This window comes from Ammospiza caudacuta, chromosome 11 (assembly GCF_027887145.1).
Source record: "Ammospiza caudacuta isolate bAmmCau1 chromosome 11, bAmmCau1.pri, whole genome shotgun sequence".
Classification (NCBI taxonomy): Eukaryota; Metazoa; Chordata; class Aves; order Passeriformes; family Passerellidae; genus Ammospiza; species Ammospiza caudacuta.
In genome coordinates, this window is record NC_080603.1 from 18,479,504 (window position 1) to 18,494,615 (window position 15,112).

Sequence of the window (15,112 nt, forward strand, 5' to 3'; positions counted from 1 at the left end):
AGCAAGGACTTCTAGTGTCAGCTCTGTGTTCTCTGGTGGGCTGGATTGGATCTCATTCTTTTGCAGAACAGCTCCATGTCTCTTGCCTGCTCTGTGACTTCTGGGTCAGCTTGTGAGCCTGATGTACAATCCATGAACAGGATGCATCTGCTGCATGCAGTGGGAGAGAGGTCACACTACTGTTACAGCTGGGAGATGTTTGCAAGGCCTCTAAAGCTCTGTTTCACCCCAAGGTTTTTCTCTTAGCTGCAGTTGAATGTTATCTCCACCTTCCATCATGTCATTTGACATGTGTGGTCCTGAATCGGGAGATAAGAAACCTGAGAGAATTGTCAGAGCAGAAGGTGGGGATTTAAGAATAGAAGGTCAGGTCTGACAAGCTGAAGAAAACATTTATTTGAGGAGTTAATAGATTCTTGACTTTTTAGTGTTCCTTTGGATAGGGAGCTGATGTGGGTAATGGTAAATTTGAAAAGTATACTTTCAAATACAGTAATCTATTACATCACTATCACAGTTCCTTATATTTTAACACTCTTGAGATAAGTCAAGTTTTAATTTTTTTTTGCCATTTTCCTTTTCTAGTCTTGATTTGTCTGGTGGATAAGAAGCAGAGTTTGTAGTTTTTGATGCCTGCAGTTTTCTGTTCAATACACATCATGAAGCCAAGAGGATTCTGGTTTTTTATCACAAACACAGTGCATTCACACTCCACCAAAAGTAGCACAGGCTCAGGTCTGAAACCCAAAACCAGTTTTTTTTTATTGAAGTAAGGTGTACACCTTCCTGGAATATTTTGAATTAGGGATAAGGTAATAAGGTTCTCTGAGTTTTGGATTACAGGCAGAACAGGAACTGCTTCTTCAGATGTGCATTTTCTGTCAGTAATAGAGATGGGTGTAAACCACTGGAGAATCTTTCTGTGACCTGAAAACTCTAAAACTGTTTGCATGTATTGCACCTGTGTAATGGAATAGAATAAATGCCCATTATGTTTTTGCTGCTATTCATTCTGATTATATTTACCTGCAGCTGCAATTAGGTGAATTAATGTCCCTTGCAAATTTTGGGTCTCTTCGGGTGGGTCTCTACCACTCTTGAAGCTGTGGAAAACTAGTGGGGTGGTTTTTTTAAGTTCTGTCACTGGACAGAATTACCAGCTCATCTGGAAAGTTAAACTGTCACTTACAAACTATGAACAAGAAAGATTTTTTAAATTTTATTTTTGGGATAGTTGTAATGACTACTGTGGGCTCCTATTTTTCTTGTGCTCTTTGCTTTTTTCCTCAAACATGGTTTTTACTGCAACTGTACACTTGCCATCAAGCTGTAATACTTGGTGGCAAGTATTCCATTTCTTACTTATGAAATTTCTGCACCAGCAGACCACATGAAATCTAAGATTAGGGTAACAGAAGGTTTGTATTTTGTTTTTTTTAATCACTCTCTAAACCATTCAGAGTGGATTCACCAGGCATTATTATGCAGATGTTTGCTCTTTCATTTAAAAATAAAGTGCTCATTGCAGCAAACAGCATCTATCCTAAGTGAACTTTTCTTTGGATGGCATAATCAGTTTTCTACATCTCTGTCCCTGGGATTATTTTATATGTTCCCATTTATGTATGGAAAAGAAGAAACAAGCCTACCTCTTCATGTAAGCAAGGAGAAGTTCATATTTTCCTGCTGATACAGTATATAATGCCCTTTTCACTGCAAGGTTTTTTGTTTACATGAACTCTTTAAGGGTAAGGTATTGCCTTCAGTAGGGATTTCCACAAGCTTTTCTTGTTACTGTCCTCAAATCATAGAATAGCCCAGTTTGGAAGGGACTTTGAAAGGTTGTCTGGTCCAACCTTTTGTGATTTCCTTTAATGTTAAAACTTTAATGTCATCTTTTGTCTTGATGCCTACATCCTTTTTCAGTGGCTCAGGTCGTGCATGTGTTGAAATGTCTCTCATCATGATGCAGTTTATCTCCTGGTTTCTTGTGCTCATTATTGGTCTCTACTGATGTCATCTTTTGTCTTAAATTTAATTTTAAGTTGTCTTTGCCAGGAACTCTCTGTATGTGTGTATAGCACCATGAAAATTAAAATAATCATTCGCATCAGGGAATTTTAAGTATCATAGTAGTAAAAAGAAGAATGTCAGATTTTTAAAATTTGTTAAAGAATAAAAAGAACTTTATTTTCTGCTCATAGTGAAGAGTGGCAAGTTTCTTATGTCTTCTGTGTAAGGCTGTATATGTCTGTTAAAGAGCAGCCTGCTAAATAGAGTGTTTATGTGCTTATTCATCTGTACAAATATGTCCTCTGAAGTAAGTACTGGCAGGTTTGCACAAAAAGGCAAATAATTAATGTTGGTCTTATTTCATTGTGTTAACTGTGTACCTTTATTTTTAATTAAGACTGTTCTTTTTAGATACCAAGCTGTTCTAAGTATTTTAGTCTAATTAAGGAGAACATGGCATCTTTTGTACTAAACTACTCAAACCATGAATTAGCACCATTCTTTATTTTAGTAACTACATACTAGGTTTCCTTCCAGCGACTTTCTTAGTTTATCCCTGGAACCTTTTAGCATGAAGAATTGATAACATTGCTGAAACACCTTAAATTGTCTCTGTCAGTCTTTGTTATGTGCTGGTCAGAAACTCCAGTCAAAGCAAGTGTGGAGAATAGTGGCAGGGGCTTTCTCAGGAGCTGAGGTCTTTGATCCAGGCCATGTTCAGGATTTCTCTCTTGGCTGCCTCAGCAGAGTGAGCAGCACAGGTCATATATTCCTGTCAGTTTGTCAGTGCTTTGTGTGTAGATGTTCTGACTCTGACAGTGTGGAACAATGTGCAGACGAGGTGTATTTGCCACGTGTTGAGAAGCGAACTTCCAAATATATCACAAGAGAGTCACAGCAATTTCAGTTCTATGACATACAAGTATGAGGATTGGGAGAACATGTTTATACTTTTCTTTTCAAAGGTCTGTTAATTTTTAGCTGATTTCTATTGGTTGTTTTTTTTTTTTTTTTTTTGAACTGTGCATTTCTCTGTGATTTATTTCTGTTAACTTATTTTTTTAATCTTCTTTATTTTAATGTGTGTCTGTTTGCCTATAAAGGGATATTACTCTATGAGCCCTTGTGATGACGGATATGTAAGTGTCTATCTTTATTTCCTTTCACGTTGCCTGCTCAGTCTGTCACAGTCTGTATTTCTCTTTATTTCACAACATGCAGCAATTTTCCCTGCATTTTAACTTGTCATGACACTAACTGTGTGGTTTATGAAGATCCAGAAAATGTACAGGGCTTGGGAATTCTGCATGGGGAATGGAATAGATGTTCTGGGTAACCTTATGGCTTCATAATGCACTTAACACAGCATGTCAACATAACAGCAGCTTTGTCCACAACTTTCACATGAAACTCAGCTTCTTACAGCATGCAGAAAGCAATTGTTTCTTCCATGGGATCATCTGTGTATAGTATACATTCTCTCTGAAGTGTGCCAAAACCAGCTGACCCCACAACACCTTTGACAAAGCAAATAAATATTATTGCTCAAGATAATTCAGCAAGTTGATTCATGTTTTGCAGAGGGGTGTTGTATTCTGCATATTTGTATTTTTTGTTCCTAAAGTCAAACTTCCTTTTTGTCGTAAAGATTATGAAATTCTTTCACACAGTTAAAATGATCCTCTTTCACTGAAAACACAAAATTATATTCTCTGTACTGCCTGTGACTTCTGTAACCCAGATGGAAGTTTGTATTCTGGCAATACTACAAGTACACCATAAGTATCTAATTTTGCCTGTAGTCAGTGCATTCTTTGTGAAGAAAGGAAATGAGTCTACTTCTAAGTAACTCAGTATGTAATCAATTCATAAAAGTGATTGACACCAATTCTGAAAGATGCCAGTCAATTTCAAATAATACTTATTTATATTTTTATCACTTTCTTTAGGTAAAACTAGATTTTGTTTTTCAAGAAAAGCTGCCCAAATTTCAAACATATATATCACCTCTAATTGAAGTAAACTCTTGTGGGCATTCAACTTTCCATTTAGAACAACATTTTATTTTGAGAAATAGTCATAAAAATATTTAATGCAATGGACTATTCCTTACATACTTATTTTTATCTTGATGTAGAGAACACAACCCACATCCACCTATGGTGGAAGATCACCGGTATCAATCAACCTGTTCCCACTGGTGACATGAATGTTCATAATGGACACTTTTTGCTTGATGTTAAGCATTTTGTTCCTTCATATAATTCTCTGTTTTGAGATTGAGAAAGGTTCATGACAGATGAATCAACTTATTTTTGCTAAAGAAAAACTTTTTGCTTATACAGATTAGTATAAAGCATTAGTTAAATGTAACTTTATACAATGTAGAATGTAATAGCTTAGTGTGCAGAGTTGTTTATAAAATTTTTGCAAAGCTGTCTGACTCTGATTCTGAAATATTTCTTGAATATGTGGGTAGCTTTCAGCTCCCCTCACTGTTTATGTATTGTATTTTATACTTCTTTCTGACATTTGTGTTGTCATTACATTATCACACAGTATTGCTGTGTGACTTTTTAATGTACACATCAGATGTCTTAGAGAACCTGTTTTATATGGCAAGTGGGAAGTTTTCATAACAGCATATCTCTAGTATAAGTAGGAAAAAAAATAATTTAAAACATTTGCAGATCTACTTATGAAATAATACTTTGCATATCCCCAGTAGACCTTCCAGGTTACACAAGCTCGGGGTCAAACCCTCACAGGCTGTGTGGAACAGTCTTCTTGTTATTAGTTTGTAACAAATGAACTCAACATAGATTTGTGAGTTCTGATGATTTGTAGAAATCTGCTCAAATTTTGGTTTTACTCTTCACATATTCGTCACGTATCTTTGATTATTAATTCTGAATCTGCATTGAATTTGCACTAAATTCTTGCAGTACATTTTCAGAGTGGGAACTGAGGACAGAATCTGACTTTCAGCTTTGCCTTCAGCATATTATGAATATATACATCAAACAGCAAAGGGGATATGGTTTGAATATAGGTCTGCAGTATTCGATAAAATCAGTTGTGGTTTTGGCTTGCACATGAAGTGCATCTGCTTTCTTTTATAAATACTGATTTTTTTTCCCCTTTGAACTTCTTTGGTTTATTCCATGCTGTTCATATTCATGCCTGTCTTTGTTCAAAAATAGAGGGATGCCATCTGTGTCTAATGTGCATTGTGACAGAATTATTTGACTTAATGTGGCACCTGGCTTGGCTTTGGCAAGAACCAACACAAACATAAGTCATACCCATGATCGTACCAGAATGAGCTATGCTTGGGCTGTTTTTCTTGTGTTTCTTTTTCTTTCCTTAAGACACTGAGCTTCTGCATGTCTTTCATTCATGACAAATGATCCTCCCTCAAGATAGGTTTTGCATGAAATGTATTTTATTCAAGATGAAGTCTATGAGTGTTGGGACGTAGGACCTTGCCACAGGTTCTTCACACTCTGCCTTTCATTGGCTATCTAAGGTATACTGTCACTCAAAAGGTTAAAATCAATGGTTAACCTGTTCCAGGAAAGACTGGGGGAAGGGCTTGGGAGCAAATGCTGAGGAAATAAATGTTGTAATCTAAGAAAAATGAGAAGAGAAGCAACTAAATAATTTCTTTTTATGGTGGCTGTGCTATAAGCATTCAATTGTTTAATAGCAAAATAATAACTTTTAGCTCTTGCACTCTGCCATTCATTGGTAGATCTCAAAACCCAGCTTGTTAAAGAGATTGATGCATATATCTGCTTTTCAGATTAAAAAATTGAGGCCCACAGACATGGAATGATGTGTTTGGATTCTGTCTGCAGTTGGTGTCTGAATCTGGACTAGGAGTGTATGTCCTGAGCCAATGCCTTACTCAGCATGCCACAGATACAGATTAGCTTATTTATGAGTAATTGCAATCATGCAGATGAAAAGGAAGAAAGGAAACCTCTGCCTGTAACATGCTTGCATTCTTTCTGCTTATCAGTGGTGCTGACCATTGTCAGATTGAGAAATGACAGTGCAGTGAAGAACAAACTAGCCCCCCAAAACTTTCTTCATTCCTGTTTAGCCTGGACAATTGAACCTGATATAATATGAACTTTATCCTTGCTGCTTTCCCAGAAACACCAAAAGCCTGAAAGAACTTCCTTCTTCCTATGCAGGTTCTAGACTGATAAACTGGGTCTGATCAGCAAAATCACCAGAATTTTTTCCAGCTCAGTGGTTCTGCCCTCAGAGCCCCAGTGCAGGGCCTGCCTCACTCTCTGGTGCCTTTTTGGTGTAGGAAGAATACAGAAGGAAACCATACTAAATACCTTGCTGTGCTCCATCTGCTGGCTTAAAAAATAATTTGGGAATTAATATGGGAATTGTCCCATTTGATCTGAATGTTTTCCAGTTGAATTTTCTGTAGTTTGAAATTTTATAGAAGCTTGCAAAATCCTACACTTGCCAAAAAGTTTTATTTGTGTAGAAGAGAGATATGTGCATCTTAACCAGTAATCCTCTGGTTAGATTTTGGTTGGAGCACATTTTTCTTTCTAAGACAGCAAAGAAGTTCATAAAAAAACCCTTTATTGAGAAGCATAGAATCTTTATATGCATCTATATAGCCCTAGTGCCCTGCTCTGTTTCTTTCCACATTGCTATTCTCTGTTTGACCTTCCATCTCCAAGGGCTCTGCAATTTCTTTTGCATTTAAGTGCTGTAGTCACTTTCTTCCATTTCCCCTAATGGACAAAGGAGAAAGGTGCTGACAGAGGCAACAAAAGTGATTTGTGATTTCTTTGCACATGCAGCTACAAGGTTTTAGGTTTTGACTGGGAAAACAGTTTTGTTTAGATAAAATTAACTCTTTATACATTTTGAAAATGCTAAGGAAAATGAACGAGGGCAAAACAGTCTAGGGGCAGATATGATACTTAGAAAGAATTTTGTATTGTGTAAGATAAACTGTGATGTGAGAAGTGCTGGTCCAGACAGTTTACTTTTGAGGTGTATGACTTGTAAATCATTCATTGACATAATATAAAATGCTTTCCACTGTGCACATAAGCTCATTTCACATCTAATAGAGCAGTTCCTTGTATTACAAGGATACCCACGAGGTTGTTTTCAGGAATATGTCAGCTGGTGTAATTCAATATTCTCTATGGTATTTCATGCTTTTTGTCTCCTAAATCCCAGTTTTAAATCTGACAATAGACATTGATTATATAGTTCCCATTGAAAGAGGCTCAGTTAGGAGACAAGACCAGTTTTACAGGCATAAGTGGTAATGAGAGATTTTTAGCTGAGAGATCAGCACAAGGAAATGACATTGAATATTCTGCAAATACAGCATGTAGTTGACATCAGAATGCATGACATGAAGCATTCTTATGCCAGAATTGCTGCTTCTTTGCTTACCTACAATTAAATCTAGCAAAAAATGCTCACTGACGTAGACAACTTTCATGTGGAACTTTTGTGTGGTGTTGGTGTTCCTTGTTGCACAGTGGTACTGCACTGGCACTGTGTCACCCTGCATCAGAGCAGAAATATCCAGGATTTAATTATAATATCTTAGGCAGAACCACTAAGAAATGGCACACTATTTCATATTGGTTTTATCCATACTAGAATACATAATCCTGTCTTTACATATTAATAATTATATATAGGGATATATTTTGGTAGCAGCAGACACTTGATAACATTAGTGTTGGAGCAAAGAATTACAATAAATTTATATGCAGGAATGCATGCTGGGTCTCCAATGAAATATTATTGCAATTTTAAAGAGATGACAATTTATGAAGTCAGTGAATGTGCTTAGCAAGTTCTTCATCTTCCTCAGTGGGCTCAGATAGTAGTTTCTATTAATTTATTTATTATTATTTTTTAAAATGTTTCAAAGTATTTTTGGACTATGTGGGTGAGGGTAATGTAGCCAAATCATAACAAAAGAGATTTTGACCTGTAAAACACTTTAGGGAAAAGAAAGATAAACACTGAAGTGCTCTTTCTTCAGCTGTGTTTCTGGTTTACAGCACAGGTTTTTATAGGAAAAGAACTGCAGAATCTTAGTGAAAGAATTCACTTTGGACCTCATTAATAACATGTGAAATTTGGACTTACATGCTGTAATTTCCTTTTTTCTTTCTTTTTGTGATTCAGGCTTCCACACTGTTAAGAGCATCTTTATCCTCTATGTAAGTATTTGTTGTTGAGCTCCATTTCTGTCTGTAGAGAAGGGTTTGTAAACTGAAGTACACATTGCCAGTTGTCCTCAAGTGGGACTTCTCCTCTGTGCTGCCTCTGACCTCAGTGAACATTGATGCAAATATTGTGTGATCTGTGTTCTTCTGCTGAGCAGCTTCAGTAACGTTCTAATTTCAGCAGAATGTTGTTAATCCAGTAAATCTGCCATTCCACACATGTGAGGTTGTTGCTGTATTTTTAGTGTTTCCACATATTTCAGTCCTATTGTTGTAATTGGTTTGATTCTCACAAATCCAGGAAAAGGGGGAATCACTAATATGGATTTTTGGGTGCCTTAACTTAATTTTTTTTGTGTCTGACTTAATTAATTTTGTCTTGTAATACTGAATAGAAATTGTATATTCAAGGTGAAGTTCTATTAAATTTTTGAGACACTTTTTATCCTGTTTACAAGATAATGGGCAATTATGCATAGGACATAAAATTTGTTTTGAAAAGTGGTAGGATGGGAAGATACTAAAACATTTTAGTGGATTATATTTAAATATTAAGATTGAAACACTTGACTAGAAGCAGTTTTCTTAAGAGAAACTTCTATTGCAGTGTTAAATTTCAAAATAGCAAGATAGTATTGATGCATAGGAAGTAGTCCAGTATTAAGTCTCATATTAAGTCAGCATACTCCAGGCTATAAAAACCCACTCAGCCCACACCACCTTTGCCTTTGAGAAGACATTTCTGTGTGCATAAGGGCTTGGAGGTGGAGATGGAGCTGCAGCTTTTTACTGCATCTAACTGTCCTCATGCCCTTGTGGCCCAGTAGAGAAGGGGAAAAAGGGTATTACTGTACTGTTTTGTAAAAATCTCAGATCATCAGCTGTCTTGTTGTCAGTTTACTGTCTGCAAGTTATGATGGTAAGCAAGCTGCATGCATAAGAAAGAAATAACCCCAAATTCAACAAGTCTGTTGTTCTAACACTATAATGGTAACAAAAGTAATAAAAGTGTGAAAATGTGGAAGTTCTTTTCCTGAAGCAGACTTCCTGTTTTGGCTCTTCTCACCTCAGTAACATCAGCTGCACTGAATGAGGAGAGAGAGTTTTGATGAATGTCTTTTCCTTTAGGAAGGTGCAGGATGTGCCATTGCTGCCCTCTCTGGATTATGAGAAGCTGAAGAAAGATTTGATTACAGGCAGTGATCGTCTCAAGGCCCTCCTACTGCAGGCTCTGCGCTGGGTAAGGACAGGAGGCACCCAAACTAAGATCCATTTAGCAAACAAGATGGTTGTTCTGGTGATGAGTTCAACATGACAGGCAAATTCCTGTTGGTGAAGCTTTCTAAGGCTGTTGAGATGATGAAGGCACCCCAGGCAGGTTTATTTGTACTGTAGCAGTGTCCTTCTCGTCTGGGGAGAGACAGATTTCTCACACAAGGATTTCCCAGATTTCTGGGATATTCAGAGGAAATAATTTCTGATGTGCTTTCAAATAAATTGTTGTTTTATGCAGTTCCCTTTTCCACATATCATTTTGGTTTATATTTATATAAATACTGCTGTATCCAAGACATACCTGACTCTAATCACCAGTTTTCCTTTATAATCAATATTTTACAGAAACCTACCTTTTGGTTGACTTGTGTCATGTAATGACATTTAAGAAAAATTACAGGTGACAACAGGAAGTTACATTTTCCTGCTGAAAAGGAAGCTGATGTCTTCAAAGTGACAGTCATGAAAGTTGATAACAGTGAAATTCTGATCAAGTTTCACTGTCCGTTTTCACATAAAAACAATCTGTTTGTTTTAACCAAAAGTACTTCTTGCCCAATGCTCTGTCTCTAATGATTAAGAAAAGCATCACATCTGTAACTAATAGAGGGGCTTTTTTAACTTAATGGGAAGTAATTCTGTGTCTTTCCTGTATGGACATCATGACAGCTCCCAAGTAACAATTTTGTACTGGATCACAGAGCTGAGGTCAGGTCAGTTCGTTTCATCTCTTTCCCTTATGTCACTGAGGTTGAATTACTGCTCCCCATGAAAGAGGTTCTCAGCTATAGAGTATCAACACCTTTAAAATCTCCAGGGGTCATCAATCCATAGTTTTGGCTTTTTATGTTCTTGACTTGTTTACTTATGTTGTTATTTGTTTTAGCGCTTGACAACGTCATATCCTGGTGAACAGAGAGACACTATCATGCAAGCCTACATCAATAATGACCTCCTGGACTGCCACAGCAACTGTCAGGTCAGGTGAAACTGAGTTGTCAGTTGTCCAACTTCTGTGTGATATTGCTCACTTGGGTATATGAAGTGCTAATCATAAAATTTTATTGTTCTCTGGAAGAGGAGAAGGAAAAAAAGGTAGTAGTGCCAAAATTGGGTGACACATTTAGCTCCCTGTGCTTCACTTCTGTGAGTTGAACCAAAGCCTGAGGCCCTCTAAGTCTTGCTTATCAGATGCTGTGCCTCTTTTTGAGTGATTGTGTATTGTTAAATAATACACTCAATTCATTTCACTGATCAAAGATAAGAACTAAATTAGGACTTCAGTCCCAATGCCGCCATGGAATGTGTCATTGTGCAACTGCAGTGATCAACTGTGTTTCTGTGAATTTGAGGTGGATTGACACCTTTCTTTAGAAAGGGGAATTTTGGTGTGTTGATTTTGGAAAGTTGTTTCAGTCCCTGATAAGCCAGAGTTAAGAAAAGCACAACTTCTTTCATTGGTTTTAGTGGCTTCTGTGCATAATTGAGTTTCCCAGGGGTTTGAGGCACTGAGCCTACTTGGTTTATTGTGGCTTTATTGTCTTTGCAACAGTTTCTTGTACCACTAGGAAATGTAAAGGATTATTAAATCAACAATCAATTTTTCCTCCCTCTGAATTTCTGTAAGAGGGAAGTTATATGTAAAGCCTGAAATAAAACAGATAAGAAATAATTTCAATGTGGTGGTTTTGGTAAGTTACTGAGCTGCTTGCCACACTCTTCATTGTCAAAGAAAAGCATTCCTGTTCAGATAATGTTACTGCATTTAAGTTTATCAACAAAGCTAAGTTGTTTGGTTTGTGGGTTTTTTTTTTGTCACTGACTGAATATTAATTTTAGGTACCAGCTTTAACTGGACTATGTTGGCTCAATATAACTTCTACTCTACACCATAAAGTTTAATGGAGTTTTAACAGACTCAGATGAGAAGCTGTAATTTGCCTATTTGTTCATTTTCCATCTCTCCTTCAGCCCCCTGCCAATAAAAAAAGAAACTGTACATCATATTGACAAATCAGTATGCATTCAAAGGGTTTGGTTTTTTCCTGTGTAAGTTTAATGAAGCTTTTAAAACATTATAGAAGACAAACTTTTGTGTTTTCCTTCTTTGCCATTTATTAACATCTGCTTTCTTTTTCAGAGAAGTGTCCTCCAATTATTACATTCTAAAAGTGAGGTAGTCAGACAGTATATGGCAAGGCTCATCAATGCTTTTGCTTCACTGATAGAAGGTAAATGATTCACTGCAAAAAAATAAGATAATATTTTCATATAATGCTTTCTTATTGGTGCTTTACAAGTGCATGTCAGTGCATGTGGTAATTTAGAGCCTTATTTGCACCCTTTTTCTAGTGATTCACTATCTTTTGTAGCATGCATTCAAAACAGCTTTTCAGTATCTGGAATGTTTTCATTTTGACACTCTATATTCAGTATTTCTGACTTGTTTTGATGATTTGTGATCTGTGTGGGAACTTACTCAGATACTGCCTTTAATATAGTCTTCAGTTTCTCCATGAGGGTTAAAGCGAAAAATCCCCATTAATCAGGGGATTTCTTTTCCATTAATTTTCCCCCATTATTTAGGTTTCCCGTGGGCAGACCTGCTACCAGGTTGTGCAATAGTAACTACTGTGGCTCCTGCATTTTCCTGGTCCTCACCTGAATAAATCTTTGTGCATCACTGCTAACAATCCAGCTGCATATATATCCAGCTTTGTATCTCTGCCTGTCCCAAATTAGCTCTTGGTTTACTGCTATTTTTGGAGCTAAGTATTACTAGGTGCTGAAATCTCATTTGAAGTCAGTAGCAGGAGGGCACCTGACTTTCCCAAGCTCTTTGGACATTTCTGTTCTTTTTCTTGATTGTACAAAACTGCTAGATCAGAAAGCATATACTGAAAGTGGGTTCTGTGTGGTACTGATTTGCAATTGTGGACCTCTAATACCCCAAGTGTCTGGATTGAATGCAACTGGTCTGCTACACAACTTTGTGCAGGTTTGTTTGGATCTTGGCACAAGTTTGTGGCTTGTCAAGAGGAAACTGAGGTCAATCCTGCTTACCTTTTCCAAAGAGAGGGAGGTTTTCTGTCATAGCTGCTATCTCAGCATCTGTTCTTTCATCGCTTTTTGCACCAGGTCGTGCCTACCTTTCTCAGAACCCAACATTGCTGCAAATGCTGGAGGACAGACTGAAAGCTGAAGACAAGGATTCCCTTACATGGGAGAATGTTCTGGGGGCTCTGCAGAAATTCAGCCTCAGGTGATGAAAGTACAGCGTGTGGTGGTGACAGCAGGGGAGGAAATGCAGGCTAGTTAGGCTCTGTTCAGGGAGGAAAGAAGAGCACCTGATTTTCCCATAACAATCATCAGAACCTCTGATGGCTGATGAAAGCAATGTCACTTATTATGGAGGTGAATTCAGTTTTGCTGACCGAATTAACCTGACTCCCTACCAGCTGTCAAGGCCCAAGTAAATATGCATCTCCTGCCACAGCCTTGTGTGCTTTGTATGTGTTCCTTAACTGAAGAAAGTGAAAATCTTAATGTAGAAAGCTCTGACAATTGTACACGGAAAAAAGAGTTGTGTTACATTCCAAAGCATAAGGTTTTCATTATCCTTTCTGCAAACATTTTTCAGGGATTTCATCTTTATCCTGTTGACCCCCTTTCCTGGAGCTGTCTATGCACAGGCTGTCTTGTTTCTTACTTTTATATTAGCAGTCTGACTCAAGTGCCCACCCCAAAAGAAATACACAAAAGCAGTAAAGGGTGTGCTCTAGTTATCAAATAAGTATGATCTTAGGAGCTCTGTTTTCCCAGCAGGCAGGAAGAATATTGAAAATGTGAAAGTTTTTTATTTTCTAAAAAGTAACAATCTTATAGAAGGTTAATTCCAGATACTTGACATAAGGGAAACTTTTTAGTATGTGGTCACATGCTCCCTTCTTTTGCTTAGTCCATGCCACAGACCTGCTGCAATATCCAGCACTAAGAAACATATGAACTTTCAGGACCAAAGCCAGGAAAGCACCTGCTTTGATCTTTGCAATTTAAATATAATGCCTCTTGGAAACAATGTTATGAAAAATTCTGTTCTTCAGTAAGACTTTTCTACCAGTACATACTTCTTTTTTTGTATTGTAAGGTGTAGAATTTTTATTGTAGACCATGGTTGGCCACCTGGCATTTTATTCACCATAGTCTCTGAGGGCAACTACAAGTTGAGTTAAAAGAGCATGAGATTTAAGAATCTCTAGAGAAAAGTGCAAATAGATTCAAGCAAAAAACATCATTTGTCAAATTGGCAGTACAAAAGTGCTACAGTGCTATGGCTGCCTGTGACAGAAGAAGTAATTAATTTGTTTTATGGATCTGTTGTGTGTAACTGCCTTTTTAAACCAATTAAAAAAGACAATTGAAAATGCCATTTTAGCTGGAGTATGAAGCCCTAGAAAACAATGAAGAAATTTACCTCAGCAGTTCACAGGTTTAAAAAGAACAAAATAAAACAAAAGACAAAACCTCCCAATCTATCCAACAATGTTTTAGTCCTATAACCATATGGGAATCTCCATCTTCAGTTTCTTCAGGCTTTGTTAATTACTTGGTTTAGTGATTCTGCCAAAACAGGTAGTTTAGGGATTTTCTTTTTTTTTGGACAGGCTATTGTATTTTTAATGTGCTTGTACTGGCTATAAATGTATATGAAAACTATTTATGTTGGGATCTGACATTTGTGATTTTTCATCTGTTTTTGTTTTTTAATCCTAGGCGCACACTGCAGTCAGCAATGATCCAGGATGGGCTCATTTTCTGGCTGGTTGATGTTCTAATAGACCCAGATTGCCTGTCTGATTACAACCTGGAGTATTGTGCTGCCTTGCTCATGAATCTTTGTCTGAGGAGTGCAGGTGTCTTACATTTTGAATACAACCTTATTCCAAGAAATAGATAGAGAAGATTGTGAATCTTTTTCTCCTGTTTTACCAGGAGTCTTTCAAGTGGCTACAAACAGCAGCAGGAACAACAACCAGAGATATTTGAGTGTTATAACCAATGCTTTTGAGCAAATCTCCTTTCCCAAGAATTCCAGCTATGGGAATTCTAAAGAATTAAGCAATGGCACCCTTTTAAGATTTGATTTTTTTTTTTATATTAGCATGTGAAGGCTGCCATTGCTACATTCAGGCCCACTTTTCAAAGGACACTTTGTTTGTGTCCACTTACAGACTCTGTGTTAGAGATTTCTTTGTAAACAGACAGAACTGGGTTGAGGAGCTTAAGAGTGAGGAGCTTAACCTTCACCTTGCTTTGACTTCTACAAAGCAGACATTCCCCCCAAGAAAATAAGATCCTCTCTGTGTCCAAGAGACTTAAAAAGAGCATAAATTAAATTTCCTTTTGAAAAGGAAAGTAAGGTAAGGGTGAAAAATCATCTGCTTCTTGTAAGCAAAAAAATGCCTTTGGTAAATTTTTAAATCCCCTTTGTGTTGCATCCTGTCCAAGACTACAACTGCATAAATCCAGAGTAATTTCAGTGATTTGAACTCAGTTATGCTGAACAGCATTTGTCAGGAACAAGA

At 37.1% G+C, this 15,112-nt stretch overlaps 1 protein-coding gene across 1 annotated transcript in view; it reads left to right on the plus strand.

The window, feature by feature from the left end:
• Positions 1 to 15,112, plus strand: part of ARMC9 (armadillo repeat containing 9) — a 59,046-nt gene that overhangs the window by 15,839 nt on the left and 28,095 nt on the right. The window contains exons 10-16 of the mRNA XM_058812041.1: positions 3,117 to 3,152; positions 8,212 to 8,246; positions 9,381 to 9,492; positions 10,414 to 10,506; positions 11,668 to 11,758; positions 12,666 to 12,789; positions 14,301 to 14,440. Of these exons, the coding sequence (XP_058668024.1) occupies positions 3,117 to 3,152; positions 8,212 to 8,246; positions 9,381 to 9,492; positions 10,414 to 10,506; positions 11,668 to 11,758; positions 12,666 to 12,789; positions 14,301 to 14,440 (631 nt within the window). The remainder of the gene's footprint in view (positions 1 to 3,116; positions 3,153 to 8,211; positions 8,247 to 9,380; positions 9,493 to 10,413; positions 10,507 to 11,667; positions 11,759 to 12,665; positions 12,790 to 14,300; positions 14,441 to 15,112) is intronic.